The sequence below is a fragment of the Danio rerio genome, chromosome 15 (genome assembly GCF_049306965.1).
Source record: "Danio rerio strain Tuebingen ecotype United States chromosome 15, GRCz12tu, whole genome shotgun sequence".
NCBI classification, from domain to species: Eukaryota; Metazoa; Chordata; class Actinopteri; order Cypriniformes; family Danionidae; genus Danio; species Danio rerio.
Window position 1 is genome coordinate 2,687,743 of NC_133190.1, and position 17,482 is coordinate 2,705,224.

Sequence of the window (17,482 nt, forward strand, 5' to 3'; positions counted from 1 at the left end):
TCCGCTCCGAAGGGTTGTAGTGACTTCACTGCACAGGCTTACAGAGTTTTAAGATTGTGTCCAGAATGGGAGGAGTTCCAGGCTGATGAAACTGGGTTGGAGGTGAATTTTCAAGATTGACCGGATTCCTCGGCTGTGTTTGCAGGTAGTGGCCAGGCTAGTTTCGGTGAGATGCAAATCAATGGGGAACAATAAACATCAGAGATGCTAACGAATGTAGTCATCAACCGAGAGTATTGGGTTTGTGACACACAAGTCCTTGCTGAGAGTCTCTCTTTCTGTTTGCATGCTGAGGGAAACTGTGTTTCCTGTATGAGCCTTTGTTTACTGTTTTAGTTGTTTGTGTGTGTTACTCAACTCAACAACACACTTCTCTGATGTTTGTTCAAAAAACTTAATTGAAATGAGCTGAATCAACACAGTTATTGAGATTTTGTTGGGACAACTTACATTTGTTATGTTCAATCGACTTTTGTTAAATATGTTAAGTTAACTTAATTGATTTGTGTTAGAACAATATGAATGAATTTTGTGTAACCCAGCATTTTTTACACACACATATATATATATATATATATATATATATATATATATATATATATATATATATATATATATATATATATATATATATTTTTTTTTTTTTTTTTTTTTTTTTACTAAATCAGTTTGTGTTGGGACATTATGAAGGATTTTTGTGTATTTTTTTACAGCGGCGAGACTTTTTCTACCACAATTTATTTTTTGCGGGTTTAAATGTGTCCAGAGAAAACATTTTTAATGTTAACTTTTGAGAGAGACTGTATTTTTTATCTTTGTGGGTTAAAATAAGAGAGGTTAAGAGAGACTGTATTTTATTCATGAGCCTTTGTTTACTGTTTTAGTTGTTTGTGAGTTATTCAACTCAACAACACACCTTTATTGTTGCTTGTTTAAACTACTAACTTAAAACTTGCTGAATCAACACAATTATTGAGATTTTGTTGGAACAACTTAATTTTTATGCTCAATCTACTTTTTTTCCCCCTTTTTTTTGGGGGGGGGGGGGGGGGGGTATTAAATGTATCCAGAGAAATGTTGACCTCTGAGAGAAACTGTATTTTATTTATGTATAAGCCTTTGTTTACTCTTTTAGTTGTTTGTGTTTTTGGCAAGACTTTTGCTGCTACAGTCTTTATTTTATGTGAGTTTAAATGTGTCCAGATCAAATGTTTTGATGTTCACTTCTGAGTGAAACTGCATTTTGCACTTTTCTGATGATTGTTCAAACTACTTAATTAAATTGAGCTGAATCAACTCAATAATTGAGATTTTGTTGCGGCAACTTAAATTTGTTATGTTCAAACCACTTAAATTTGGTAATCCACTTAAACTTAATCCATTTTTTGTTGGGACAACATGAATGAATTATGTGGAACCCAGCATTTTTACAGCGGCGAGACCTTTTCTGCTATATATATATAAATGTGGGTTTAAATGTGTCCAGAGAAAATATTCTTAATGTTAACTTTTGAGAGAGACTGTATTTTTTATTTTATCTTTGTGGGTTAAAATAAGAGAGGTTAAGAGAAACTGTAATTTATTCGTTAGCCTTTGTTTACTGTTTTAGTTGTGTTTGTTTGTTTGTGTTTGTTTTAGTTGTTTTTGTGTTTTGGCGAGACTTCTGCTACAGACTAGAGACTTCTACACATTTATTTGATGTGGGTTTAAATGTGTCCAGAGAAATTTTCTTAATGTTAATTTCTGAGAGAATCTGTTTCATTTAAGTATGAGCCTTTGTTTACTGTATTAATTGTTTGTGTGTGTTACTCAATTCAACAACACACTTTTGTGATGTTTGTTTAAACTATTGAATTAAAATGAGCTGAATCAACATAAATATTGAGATTTTGTTGGGACAACTTATATTTTGTATGTTTAATCCCCTTGAATTGATTAAATCTGTAAAGTTAACTTAATTGATTTGTGTTGGGGCAGTCTGAAAGAATTATGTGGAACCCAGCATTTTTACAGATGCAAGACTTTTTCTGCTATATATAAATAAATATATAATGTGGGTTAATATGTGTCCAGAGAAAATGTGTTTAATGTTCACTTCTGAGAGAAACTGTGTTTCCTTTATGAGCCTTTGTTTACTGTTTTAGTTGTTTGTGAGTTACTCAACAACACACCTTTATTGTTGCTTGTTCAAACTACTTACTAAAAATTTGCTGAATCAACACAATTATTGAGATTTTGTTGGAACAACTTAAATTTTGTATGTTTAATCCACTTGAATTTGTTTAATATGTTAGGTTTTCAAGGTCTTAACTTAATCAGTTTGTGTTGGGACATTATGAAGGATTTTTGTGGATTTTTTTACAGCGGCGAGACTTTTTCTACCACAATTTATTTTTTGCAGGTTTAAATGTGTCCAGAGAAAACATTTTTAATGTTAACTTTTGAGAGAGACTGTATTTTTTATCTTTGTGGGTTAAAATAAGAGAGGTTAAGAGAGACTGTATTTTATTCATGAGCCTTTGTTTACTGTTTTAGTTGTTTGTGAGTTACTCAACTCAACAACACACCTTTATTGTTGCTTGTTTAAACTACTAACTTAAAATTTGCTGAATCAACACAATTGTTGAGATTTTGTTGGAACAACTTAATTTTTATGCTAAATCTACTTTTTTTTCCCCCTTTTTTTTGGGGGGGGGGGGGGGGGGGGGGGTATTAAATGTATCCAGAGAAATGTTGACCTCTGAGAGAAACTGTATTTTATTTATGTATAAGCCTTTGTTTACTCTTTTAGTTGTTTGTGTTTTGGCAAGACTTTTGCTGCTACAGTCTTTATTTTATGTGAGTTTAAATGTGTCCAGATTAAATGTTTTGATGTTCACTTCTGAGTGAAACTGCATTTTGCACTTTTCTGATGATTGTTCAAACTACTTAATTAAATTGAGCTGAATCAACTCAATAATTGAGATTTTGTTGCGGCAACTTAAATTTGTTATGTTCAAACCACTTAAATTTGGTAATCCACTTAAACTTAATCCATTTTTTGTTGGGACAACATGAATGAATTATGTGGAACCCAGCATTTTCACAGCGGCGAGACCTTTTTTTGCTATATATATATATATATATATATATATATATATATATATATATATATATATATATATATATATATATATATATATATATATATATATATATATATATATATATATATATAAATAAATAAATAAATGTGGGTTTAAATGTGTCCAGAGAAAATATTCTTAATGTTAACTTTTGAGAGAGACTGTATTTTTTATTTTATCTTTGTGGGTTAAAATAAGAGAGGTTAAGAGAAACTGTAATTTATTCGTTAGCCTTTGTTTACTGTTTTAGTTGTGTTTGTTTGTTTGTGTTTGTTTTAGTTGTTTTTGTGTTTTGGCGAGACTTCTGCTACAGACTAGAGACTTCTACACATTTATTTGATGTGGGTTTAAATGTGTCCAGAGAAATTTTCTTAATGTTAATTTCTGAGAGAATCTGTTTCATTTAAGTATGAGCCTTTGTTTACTGTATTAATTGTTTGTATGTGTTACTCAATTCAACAACACACTTTTGTGATGTTTGTTCAAACTATTGAATTAAAATGAGCTGAATCAACATAAATATTGAGATTTTGTTGGGACAACTTACATTTTGTATGTTTAATCCCCTTGAATTGATTAAATCTGTAAAGTTAACTTAATTGATTTGTGTTGGGGCAGTCTGAATGTATTATGTGGAACCCAGCATTTTTACAGATGCAAGACTTTTTCTGCTATATATAAATAAATATATAATGTGGGTTAATATGTGTCCAGAGAAAATATGTTTAATGTTCACTTCTGAGAGAAACTGTGTTTCCTTTATGAGCCTTTGTTTACTGTTTTAGTTGTTTGTGAGTTACTCAACTCAACAACACACCTTTATTGTTGCTTGTTCAAATTACTTACTAAAAATTTGCTGAATCAACACAATTATTGAGATTTTGTTGGAACAACTTAAATTTTGTATGTTTAATCCACTTGAATTTGTTTAATATGTTAGGTTTTCAAGGTCTTAACTTAATCAGTTTGTGTTGGGACATTATGAAGGATTTTTGTGGATTTTTTACAGCGGCGAGACTTTTTCTACCACAATTTATTTTTTGCGGGTTTAAATGTGTCCAGAGAAAACATTTTTAATGTTAACTTTTGAGAGAGACTGTATTTTTTATCTTTGTGGGTTAAAATAAGAGAGGTTAAGAGAGACTGTATTTTATTCATGAGCCTTTGTTTACTGTTTTAGTTGTTTGTGAGTTACTCAACTCAACAACACACCTTTATTGTTGCTTGTTTAAACTACTAACTTAAAATTTGCTGAATCAACACAATTATTGAGATTTTGTTGGAACAACTTAATTTTTATGCTAAATCTACTTTTTTTCCCCCTTTTTTTTGGGGGGGGGGGGGGGGGGGGGGGTATTAAATGTATCCAGAGAAATGTTGACCTCTGAGAGAAACTGTATTTTATTTATGTATAAGCCTTTGTTTACTCTTTTAGTTGTTTGTGTTTTTGGCAAGACTTTTGCTGCTACAGTCTTTATTTTATGTGAGTTTAAATGTGTCCAGATTAAATGTTTTGATGTTCACTTCTGAGTGAAACTGCATTTTGCACTTTTCTGATGATTGTTCAAACTACTTAATTAAATTGAGCTGAATCAACTCAATAATTGAGATTTTGTTGCGGCAACTTAAATTTGTTATGTTCAAACCACTTAAATTTGGTAATCCACTTAAACTTAATCCATTTTTTGTTGGGACAACATGAATGAACTATGTGGAACCCAGCATTTTCACAGCGGCGAGACCTTTTTTTGCTATATATATATATATATATATATATATATATATATATATATATATATATATATATATATATATATATATATATATATATATATATATATATATATATATATATATATGTATATATATATAAATAAATAAATGTGGGTTTAAATGTGTCCAGAGAAAATATTCTTAATGTTAACTTTTGAGAGAGACTGTATTTTTTATTTTATCTTTGTGGGTTAAAATAAGACAGGTTAAGAGAAACTGTAATTTATTCGTTAGCCTTTGTTTACTGTTTTAGTTGTGTTTGTTTGTTTGTGTTTGTTTTAGTTGTTTTTGTGTTTTGGCGAGACTTCTGCTACAGACTAGAGACTTCTACACATTTATTTGATGTGGGTTTAAAAGTGTCCAGAGAAATTTTCTTAATGTTAATTTCTGAGAGAATCTGTTTCATTTAAGTATGAGCCTTTGTTTACTGTATTAATTGTTTGTATGTGTTACTCAATTCAACAACACACTTTTGTGATGTTTGTTCAAACTATTGAATAAAAATGAGCTGAATCAACATAAATATTGAGATTTTGTTGGGACAACTTAAATTTTGTATGTTTAATCCCCTTGAATTGATTAAATCTGTAAAGTTAACTTAATTGATTTGTGTTGGGGCAATCTGAATGAATTATGTGGAACCCAGCATTTTTACAGATGCAAAACAGTTTTCAGCTATATATAAATAAATATATAATGTGGGTTAATATGTGTCCAGAGAAAATGTGTTTAATGTTCACTTCTGAGAGAAACTGTGTTTCCTTTATGAGCCTTTGTTTACTGTTTTAGTTGTTTGTGAGTTACTCAACTCAACAACACACCTTTATTGTTGCTTGTTCAAACTACTTACTAAAAATTTGCTGAATCAACACAATTATTGAGATTTTGTTGGAACAACTTAAATTTTGTATGTTTAATCCACTTGAATTTGTTTAATATGTTAGGTTTTCAAGGTCTTAACTTAATCAGTTTGTGTTGGGACATTATGAAGGATTTTTGTGGATTTTTTTACAGCGGCGAGACTTTTTCTACCACAATTTATTTTTTGCAGGTTTAAATGTGTCCAGAGAAAACATTTTTAATGTTAACTTTTGAGAGAGACTGTATTTTTTATCTTTGTGGGTTAAAATAAGAGAGGTTAAGAGAGACTGTATTTTATTCATGAGCCTTTGTTTACTGTTTTAGTTGTTTGCGTGTGTTATTCAACTCAACAACACACCTTTATTGTTGCTTGTTTAAACTACTAACTTAAAATTTGCTGAATCAACACAATTATTGAGATTTTGTTGGGACAACTTAATTTTTATGCTCAATCTACTTTCATTCATTTTTTAATTTTCTTTTCTGCTTAATCCCTTTATTAATCTGGGGTCGCCACAGCGGAATGAACCGTCAACTTGTGCAGCATATGTTCAACGCAGTGGATGCCCTTCCAGCCACAGTCTATCACCGGGAAACATCCACACACTTATTTACACTCACACGCTACGGACATTTTAGCCTACCCAATTCACCTATGCCACATGTGTTTGGGCTGTGGGGTAAACCGGAGCACCCAGAGGAAACCCACGGCAACACGGGGAGAACATGCAAACTCCACACAGAAATGCCAACTGACCCAGCTGAGGCTCAAACCAGCGACCTTCTTGCTGTGAGGCGAATGTGCTACCCACTGCGCCACCGTGCAGCCCTCAAGTTAACTTAATCGATATGTGTTGGGACAATATGACTGAATTTTTACAGAGACAAGACTTTTTCTGCTACAATTTTTTATTTTTGGATTTATATATGTCCAGAGTAAACTTTTACATGTTTTGTTTATTATTAGGGCAAGCTAAAATGGCTGTCTATTATACAGGGGAACATATAGTTGAACAAAGCAAGAGGTACAACTTGTTCCAGTTTTTTTTATATATATATATATATATATATATATATATATATATATATATATATATATATATATATATATATATAGCAAAATATAGCAAAAATATCTACAAATCACGTTGATTATCGATATTTCAAAGCTGTGGATGATCTTTTTTATTTTTTATTTTGACGTGATGTGGTGTCATGCGGGCTCTTTAGTTTGAGGCTTAAACAATTTGCCATTTTACAAATATATATATATATATATATATATATATATATATATATATATATATATATATATATATATATATATATATATATATATATATATATATACACACTTTACTCTACACTTGAGTACAGATACCCTAATAAAATATTACTCCTATTACTATTATAGAGGTATAATTTCAATATTACTTCATTCAAAGACCAAAAGCACTAGATATTTAAGTAAAAAGAGTTAAAGTACTTACTGATGAATGCTTTTAAATTTAAATATGGGAGAAAATTTATTTACCAAACCTTGTCATACTCTGATAATCACACTGATAATTCATTTGAATGCACGTGAAGCACATTTAGATTCGTTTGAAATATTAGTAAATCAGATTTTTTCCCCCCTAAAATGAGCATTTTAGTCCACCTCCTTTGTTTATGGTCAGTTATTTCACTTTAAACTAAATTAAAAGAACCTGTTATTATTTTATTTTAAAATCTTTCTGGTTAGTTTTCTTTTTTTTCTGTACTTTGAGCTTTAAACCAATGCTACATTAACACAATGTGGTTATTTCCTGTCACTTTCCTAGAAGGATTCATGGTACTTTCCACAATTACATACAATTCATACAATTACATCATCAGTTTCCACTGTAATCAATTTAATTGTAACTGCTGGCAGGTTATGAAATAGAAAAATATAAATGTTATATTAAGATCATTTATAATAATTCAGAAATATATTTATTTACAAAATCACAGTCTCCAAGTGGAAAATCAAAGTCACACACTCACAAAAATACAGGCTTCAGTTTCAATACAACAACATGACCATGTTAAAACAAACGTCATCCATTAGCAACACTAAAATCTGTAGTAGAGAAAACGAGTCCGACAAGTTTTTAGTTTTTCCAGATCATCTCCATTTAAAGCCTGGCAACAAACAAGACACTCAATATAGTTGTTTTTGTATAATAAATAATACAGTTTCAATGAATCCAAGTAGGTACAGATTTCTCTGTACATTTTGAGGAGCACTGTTTTAGAAAAAGCCAGTAGATAAATGTCCTTCAGTTAAAGGGATTGCCTTGGAGCAGACCAATAAGCAACAGATGTGGTGTTTATAATGTTTCTCCATGAGTAATATGTTGGAGTAAAGAGAAATAAGTCTTCTTGATCTTGATTGGGATCTATAGGCTCTGCTAATGGCCCTGGAGCATTTTTATAGGAAGAGTCAGTCAAGAAATATCCTTTAGTACTTACAAATGTTACGATGTTGAAACAAACATCACAAAACAAGTCCAACAAGTTTTAGTTTTTCCAGATCATCTCCGTTTAAAGCTTGGCGAAGTGCATGACCTCAATAGACTTACTTTAAATACATTCAGTTCAGCCAAACACTGAATTAAAGGGACAGTTCACGCAAAAATCTAAATTTACTGCCTTATTTACTCTCCCTCAAGTGTTTCCAAACCTTTACGAGATTCTGTTGAACACAAAAGAAGATATTTTGAAGAATGCTGACTGACTGAAACCATTGAGTGAAACAAATACAATGGAAGTCAATGGTTACAGGTTTCCAGTTTCTTTTAAGCTATCATCTTCTGTGTTCAATAAGAAACAAAAACTAAAATAGCGAGTAAATGATGACAGAATCTTCATTTTTGGGTGAATTATCACTTTAAAGTACAGATATACGCTGTAAATCAGGGGTCACCAAACTTGTTCCCGGAGGGCCGGTGCCCTACAGAGATTAGCTCCAACTCTAATCAAACTGACCTGAAAAAGCTAATCAAGGTCTTACTAGGTATACTACAAACATCCAGGCAGGTGTGTTGAGGCAAGTTGGAGCTAAACCCTGCAGGGACACCGGCCATCCAGAACCGAGATTGGTGACCCCTGCTTTAAATGCTGGGTTCCACACTAATCCTTCATGTTGTTCCAACACAAATCGATAAGGTTAAGTTAAATATCCCTAATATTTAAGTAGATTCAGTATAAAACAATTAAATTGTCCCCACAAAATAAACTTTTTGGGTTAAAGACATTGATTTGGAGCAGATGAGTAAGCAACAGATATTGTCTTTATATTGTTCTTCCTTGAGAAACATGTTGGAGTAAAGAGTTTTTGGAAGTAAAAAGTCTTTGTGATCTTGATTTTGGTCAGATTAATGGCATTAGAGCATTTATTCAGAGAGTCAGTCAAGAAATATACTTTAGTACTTACAAATATGACCATGTTGAAACAAACATCACTCATTAGCACTGCGAAAATCTCCAGTAGAGAAAACAGGAGATCATCTCTATGTAAAGCTTGGCGAAGTACATGACCTCAATAGACTTGCTTTAAATACATTCAATTCAGCCAAACACTGAATTAAAGGGACAGTTCACACAGTTATCTAAATTTACTCCTATTTACTCTCCTTCAAGTGTTTCCAAACCTTGCAGTTTCTGTGGAACACAAAAGAAGATATTTTGAAGAATGCTCACTGACTGAAACCAGGAAAAACAAATACAATGGAAGTCAATGGTTACAGGTTTCCAGTTTCCTTTAAACTATCTTTCATTGTGTTCAAGAGGAAACAAAAACAAAAAACAGTGAGTAAATGATGACAGAATCTTAATTTTTGGGTGAATTATCTCTTTAAAGTACAGATATATGCTGTAAATGTTGGGTTCCACACTAATCCTTCATGTTGCCCCAACACAAATCAATTAAGTTAACTTAAATGTCTTTTCAAATTTAAGTAGATTGAGCTTAAAACAATCAAGTTGTCCCCAAAAAGCATAAGAATTGTGTTGATTCAGCTCATTTTTACATGTAGTTTGAACAAACAACAAACATCTTTTTTTGAGTATTTTCTTTCCATCTTCAGGAGCAGTTTTAGAAGATGTCCGTCCTTTGAGTTAAAGATATTGACGGAGCAGATGAGTAAGCAACAGATATTGTCTTTATATTGTTCCTCCTTGAGAAATATGTTGGAGTAAAGAGTTTTTGGAAGTAAAAAGTCTTTGTGATCTTGATTTTGGTCAGATTAATGGCATTAGAGCATTTATTTTAAAAAAGTCAGTCAAGAAATATCCTTTATAGTTTCCTTTAAACTATCATCTTCTGTGTTCAACAAGAAACAAAAATAGTGAGTAAATGATGACAGAATCGTCATTTTTGGGTGAATTATCACTTTAAAATACAGATATACGCTGTAAATGTTGAGTTCCGCACAATCCCTTCATGCTGTCCCAACACAAATCGATCAAGTCAACTTAAATGTCTTTACAAATTGAGGTTGATTGAGCTTAAAACAATTAAATTGTCTCCTCAAAAACTCAAGAATTGTTTTGATTCAGCTCAACACAATTCTTTCCATCTTCAGGAGCAGTTTTAGAAGATGTCCGTCCTTTGAGTTAAAGATATTGACGGAGCAGATGAATATGCAACAGATATTGTCTTTATATTGTTCCTCCTTGAGAAATATGTTGGAGTAAAGAGTTTTTGGAAGTAAAAAGTCTTTGTGATCTTGATTTTGATCAGATTAATGGCATTAGAGTATTTATTCAGAGAGTCAGTCAAGAAATATACTTTATAGTACCTTCAAATATGACCATGTTGAAACAAACATCATTCATTAGCACTGCGAAAATCTCAAAAACAAGACCAACAAGTTTTAGCTTTTCCAGATCATCTTCGTTTAAAGCTTGGGGAAGTACAAGACCTCAATAAAATTGCTTTTAAATACATTCAATTCAGATAAACACTGAATTAAAGGGACAGTTCACACAAAAATCTACATTTACCGCCTTATTTATTCTCCCTCAAGTGTTTCCAAACCTTTACCAGTTTCTGTTGAACACAAAGGAAGATATTTTGAAGAATGCTGACTGACTGAAACCATTGAGTACAACAAATACAATGGAAGTCAATGGTTACAGGTTTCCAGTTTCCTTCCTTTCTGTGCTTAACAAGAAATAAAAACAAAAATAGTGAGTAAATGATGACAGAATCTTCATTTTTGGGTGAATTATCACTTTAAAATACAGATACACGCTATAAGTGTTGAGTTCCACACAATCCCTCCATGCTGTCCCAACACAAATCGATCAAGTCAACTTAAATGTCTTTACAAATTGAGGTTGATTGAGCTTAAAACATTTAAATTGTCTCCCCAAAAACTCAAGAATTGTTTTGATTCAGCTCAACACAATTCTTTCCATCTTCAGGAGTAGTCTTTAGACGACGTCCGTCCTTTGTGTTAAAGATATTGCCTTGGAGCAGGTGTATAAGCAACAGGAGGATGATACGGTTTGTAAACTGTACTCGGAGCGTACTGATGCCCATACACCGGTCCCTGGTACGGGTACATGCCTGGGTACTGTGGGTAGATATTTTCTCTGGGTGGGCAAGAAGTGCACAGAATAATCCCTCCGAATAACAGGAACGCTGAAGCACCCCAGCCGACATATATAGACGCTCCAAGCTCTCTCTTTTGCGTCTGAATGGTGGTCACACTAACATAATCGGAGATGGTGTACGCCGCAGACCAGCACACAGGAATCAGAAGCAGGACTCCAGCAACAATGCACAGGATGCCTCCCAGAATGAGCACTTTAGCCATGGAGGACTCGTTCTTCAGGCAGCTACTGCACTGTCCACCAATAAACGTCAGCAGCATGCCCATGAATCCGATCAGTATGGAGATGATGACCAGTGCGCGCGCCACCTGCAGATCCTGGGTCAGGTTCATGATGGAGTCCTGTATTTTGCACTGCATCTGTCCCGTGCTCTGCATCACGCAGTTCATCCACAGGCCGTCCCACACGATCTGGCCTGTCACGATGTTGGCGCCGATGTAGGTGGTGACCCGCCACATGGGAATGCCACAGCAGATGCAGATGCCCACAAAACCGATGAAGCACAGGGTCTGGCCGGCCACTTCTTTAGCAATCCTTCCCATATTGAAGCCGTTGTGGGATGATAAGCAAAAGCAGCCGTTGGTGTGATCCTAACCCATATGTGTGTGGAGGACAAGCAGGAAGTGATGGCCTGTTAGCTGCAGATCCGCCCTGGGAGGAGTTTGTGTGTGTGTGTGTGTTTGTTTGTTGTGTGTGTGTTTAATCCTGTTTAACAAGATTCTGGAGATTTGAAAAAGAATGTGCCGCCGGAAAAAGAATGACTCTTAAAGAGCCCTGCTGAAAAATCCAGCTTAAACCAGCCTAGGATGGTTGACTGGTTTTAGCTACGGTCGACCAGCCTGGTTTTAGAGGGGTTTTGGCCACTTCCAGGCTGGTTTTAGAGGGGTTTTGGCCACTTCCAGGCTGGTTTTAGAGGGGTTTTGGCTACTTCCAGGCTGGTTTTAGAGGGGTTTTGGCTACATCCAGGGTGGTTTTAGAGGGGTTTTGGCTACTTCCAGGCTGGTTTTAGAGGGGTTTTGGCTACTTCCAGGCTGGTTTCCAACCAATTCCACTCTGGTCTTAGCTGGTCAGGCTGGAGAGTGACCAGCTAAAACCATCTAAAACCAGCTTGACCATTCTGGTTTAAGCTGGTCAAGCTGGTTTTAGCTGGTCATCTCCCAGCCTGTCCAGCTAAAACCAGGCTGAAAATGGCTGGAAACCAGTCTGGAATTGGCCAAAACCCCTCTAAAACCAGGCTTGTTGACCAGCTAAAACCAGCCAACCATCCTAGGCTGGTTTAGGCTAAGTGTGGATGTTTCCCAGAGATGGCTTGCGGCTGGAAGGGCATCCGCTGTGTAAAAACTTGCTGGATAAGTTGGCGGTTCATTCCACTGTCGCGATTAATAATGTTTAATTTTATATGTAATGATAAGGTTGTTAGCTAGTAAATAAAATACCTTTTTTTCAAACATGTCACTTTAGACAATTCTTTGATTTTTAACAAGGTAAATTTTCTTTGCTGTCAAAACCAGCTAAATCAACCAGGACTTTTTTTTTTGCAAAAACCTCTTATTTTGTGTTCAACAGAAGTAACATAAAAAATTTAACTTACTTGAGGGAGAGTAGTGAGTACATTTAAAAAAAAAAAAAAAAAAAATATATATATATATATATATATATATATATATATATATATATATATTTGGGGTGAACAATCGCTTTAAGTGTGCATTCTCTAATAAACACTGTGAATCTTCAAAATCCAATAAATAAATACAATTTTTAAAATGTTGTCTTTGCTTCATGGCGACGTAGTGGCGCAGTAGGTAGTGCTGTCGCCTCACAGCAAGAAGGTTGCTGGGTCCCTGGTTCGAGCCTCGGCTCAGTTGGTGTTTCTATGTGGAGTTTGCATGTTCTCCCTGCGTTCGCGTGGGTTTCTTCAGGGTGCTCCGATTTCCCCCACAGTCCAAAGACATGCGGTACAGGTGAATTGGGTAGGCTAAATTGTCTGTAGTGTGTGTGTGGATGTTTCCCAGAGATGGGTTGTGGCTGGAAGGGCATTCGCCGTGTGAAACCTGCTGGATAAGTTGGCGGTTCATTCCACTGTGGCGATTAATAATGTTTAATTTTATATGTAATGATAAGGTTGTTAGCTAGTAAATAAAATACCTTTGTTTTTTCAAATATGTCACTTTAGACAATTATTTGGTTTTTTAACAAGGTACATTTTCTTTGCTGTCAAAACCAGTTAAATCCACCAGTACTTTTTTTTTGCAAAAACCTCTTATTTTGTGTTCAACAGAAGTAACATAAAAAATTAAACCCACTTGAGGGAGAGTCAATAGTGAGTACATTAAAAAAAATGTATATATATATATATATATATTTGGGATAAACAATCGCTTTGTGTATTCTCTCATAAACACACTGTGAAATCTTCAAAATCCAATAAATAAATAAAAGTAAAAAAATGTAATCTTTGCTTCATAGCAACTCAGCTCCAAGGATGTTTGTTATATTTTATAAGACTGAATGATGAATTACTTGTCAAGGGAGCAGGTATAAAAAAAAGAATAAATAAATAAATAAGGTAAATAATTTTAGGAGCACCTCCAAAACATATTGTGTGTTTTAGGTTTTATTTATTTATTTACCTTTTAAATTAGCACACACTTGAAAAGTTAAACTAATTTGCAAACATACTTGTTTTGGTATGATTTGGCAGTTTAATTTAGCCTTACAAGTTTCACAAAATTGTAGAAAAGTCCCAAATCAAACCTTATTCTAAACCTTGATCCCTAAATCTAATCATTGTAGAAAAGCAGGATTTACTATAATTCATATTATTATAATGTTACCTATAATATTTCCAGGATCCCCCACAAGTCCAAAGACATGCACTATATGCGTGAATTGGGTAAGCTAAATTGGTCGTAGTGTGAATGAGATTGTATGGGTGTTTCCCAGAGGTGGGTTGCAGCTGTGCATTTCGTAAAGCAATTGCTGGATAAGTTGGCGGTTCAAACCCCTGATTAATTAAGGGACTAAGCTGAAAAGGAAATGAATGAGTGAATGCTTCCAGGATATTTTACATATATTTGAAAGTCGACTTTCTGTGTAGGCATGGTTACGTAAATGACTATACAAAATATTATTGAGCATCTCTATTTCCAATACATAAATAAATATATAATTACTGTAAAAAATTTTGAACTTTAGAGTAATTCTTTGAAAATATGGGAATTATTAAGGGCAAAGTGCTGCCATCTGGTGGAAAATAACTAATATTTATAAATGATATAAACAATGTTATGACAATAATGGCCAGTAGATGGCTGAAGTGTTCAATATATTCACCCACTAAACAAGACTTCAAACTTTCTGTGACTTTGTGACACCAAAGTGGTATTTTAAGGAGGGATATCGTAAATAATTTTCTTCTTTGATGCTCAAAATGCTTTTTAAACAAGGACTTCACACTTTATGAGGATTTGTATTAATGATTTGTCCACTTTTTCTGTGTATTAAGAAAAAGGAAAACAAAAATATAAATGTTTTTAAAGGATTTATTCGATAAAATTCTTGTATTTGAAATGTTCTGTGGCATATCAGTCACAATTTCAAAATAGGATTGAAGCAAAATATGATCAAAGATAACTTTAATAAAAAATCATGTACAGTTTCAGCACTTCTGAAGAGATTCTCAGTAAAAACAAGAAAAATTGAAGAAACAATTCACTCAAAAATGAAAATCCTGTCATCATGTAGCCTACTTGATCACTTAACATGAGTTTCTTCCTTCAGTTGAACACAAAGGAAGATATTTTAAAGAATGCTGGAAACTAGTAACCATTGACTTCCATAGTATTTGTTTTTCCTACTGTGGATGTCAGTGGTTACAGGTAGGCATGGGCTGGTATAAGATTCTGACAATATGATAACCTTGGACTAAAGCTTATTGTGATTACTGCTCTAAAAATATTCTTTTTAAATGCCTGGGTAAAAAACACATTTTTCACTTTTCAACACAATATATTTTAGTTTAAGAAACATTTGAAATATTTTGAAATAGTAAACATTTCAGGATAAATCCTTAAAATAAATGATTGTTTACATCTGCTGTCTTGATTTATTTAAAAAAATGATTTTTTTTACAATTAAAAATGGCATCTTTGGATATCTTTTCTGCTGTTGTCCTAAAAAAGGTAAATAAAAAACATTATTAAAAATTATTAAAAATGTATTTAATTTATTGTTTAAAAAATTGTTTTAAAACCTTGACTTTTCCAAACCGCGGTATACCTTGAAAACCTTTATCGTCCCATGCCTAGTTGCGTTTTAAAACATTCCACAAAATATTGAGATGAGGAGAAAAAAGAAACTCACAAGACCACTTGAAGAACAGTAAATACCAAGTAAAACAAACTATATTTACAATTTAAAACACTTATTGAACACTTATTCCATTCAAAGCAGGCACCCTGACATGTTCATTGTATTTCACAATGCCTCATACACTGTAAAAAAAAAACGATTAGATTTGATTTTAACAAGTTGAATGAATGAATTAAGATCACTTAATAGTTTTTACACATTTAAGTGGATTGAACATCAAACAATTAAGTTGGCTCCACTTGTTTTAGCTCATTTTAAGTAGCATGAACAAACAACAACCGTCAGTTTTTGAATATGTCGACCGTTATTTTAAATAAAATAACGGTCACGATCATAGTCAACAACAACACCACCTCAAAAGCTGTCCAGCATCCAATACACATAAAAAACCCAATATCCTCCTTGAATGTAGTACTTTTGGTTCCTCAGACATACCCCTTGGTTCCTCCAGATCGAGCGGTGTACGTTGCCTTGTACTGGTCTTGTGGAGGGCAATTAGCACAAAGCAACGACCCGCCAATAATCAACAGCGCCGAAGCCCCCCAGCCAATAAACAACGACGCTCCGAGTTCCCTCTTTTGCGCGCTGTTGGTCATAGGGTTGTAGAAGTCGCGTATAATATTATTAGCAGTCCAGCAAACAGGAATCAAGCACAGAACTCCAGCCACGATGAAGATGGCTCCAGAAATAACGCAGACTTTAGCCTTGGCACGTTCTTCTTCAATGCAGGTGGTGCATTTTCCTCCCGCCGCCGCGAGGAGGATTCCAACAACACCGACTAGGATGGAGATGATACACAAAGCTCGAGCGGCTTGAAGATCTGAGCTCAGAGCCAACATGGAGTCATAGACTTTACACTGCATCTGTCCGGTGCTCTGCACCACGCAACTCATCCAAATTCCTTCCCAGGTAACCTGCGCCGTGACGATGTTCTGTCCGATAAAAGCAGTGACTTGCCACATGGGGAGAATGCAAACCACTATAACCCCAATCCAGCCAATCACTGCCAGGGCTATACCCACCATCTGCAGCCCTGCTGATACCATGGTGGAACAATTGCAGGTGTATTAGACAGCAAAAATATTCGTTGGTCTGTAGAGATGATGGTGTGGTGAACGTGAGAACAAAGTGAGCCCTTATATTTGGTCTGGAGAAAAAGGAGGGGCAGCTCAAACCGTCGACTAGATTTGCCCCTTGGCTGTAATGTCTTGACATGCCTTGACACATTTATAGGGTGGATTTCTTTATTTTTTCGCAATTGTAAGACGTTATTATGAGTCACGGATTATTTGTAGATTTTGTGAACGGTGGTTTCAGCTTGAGTAAGTGTTTGAGTAAGCCATAGATGAAAACTAAACAAGCGCGAGATGCAATTACACAATGCGTAACATGGGTGTCCCGAAATCACGAGATGGCAACTAAAACAACTAATTGATTCACTCAGGTGTTTTTTTTCACTCTTTTACATTACCCTGCTGAAAAATCCAGATTAAACCAGCCTAGGCTGGTTGGCTGGTTTTAGCTGGTCGACCAGGCTGGTTTTAGAGGGGTTTTGGCCACTTCCAGGCTGGTTTCCAGCCATTTCCAGCCTGGTCTTAGCTGGTCAGGCAGGGAGATGACCAGCTAAAACCAGCTTGACCAGCCTAGCCAAGCTGGGAGTCCAGCCAAAACCAGCTATATCCAGCTTAAACTAGGCTGGTCAA

The 17,482-nt window shown here is 34.3% G+C and overlaps 2 protein-coding genes across 2 annotated transcripts; both read right to left on the reverse strand.

Annotated features, from left to right (window-relative positions):
• Positions 1-10,158: 10,158 nt before the first annotated feature.
• Positions 10,159-11,954, reverse strand: cldnf (claudin f). Its single transcript, NM_131766.2, has one exon. The coding sequence runs from the start codon at positions 11,945-11,947 to the stop codon at positions 11,246-11,248; it is 702 nt and encodes a 233-aa protein (NP_571841.2). The 5' UTR covers positions 11,948-11,954; the 3' UTR covers positions 10,159-11,245.
• A 3,074-nt stretch (positions 11,955-15,028) lies between these two features.
• cldna (claudin a) lies at positions 15,029-16,879 on the reverse strand. The gene is given in 1 exon segment (NM_131762.2): positions 15,029-16,879. A coding segment is annotated over 1 exon segment (621 nt). The 5' UTR covers positions 16,826-16,879; the 3' UTR covers positions 15,029-16,204.
• Between the last annotated feature and the right edge of the window lie 603 nt (positions 16,880-17,482).

Coding starts and splice junctions, on each gene's coding strand:
- cldnf (NM_131766.2), bottom strand. CDS start 11,947: ATGGGAAGGATTGCTAAAGAAGTGGCCGGCCAGACCCTGTGCTTCATC.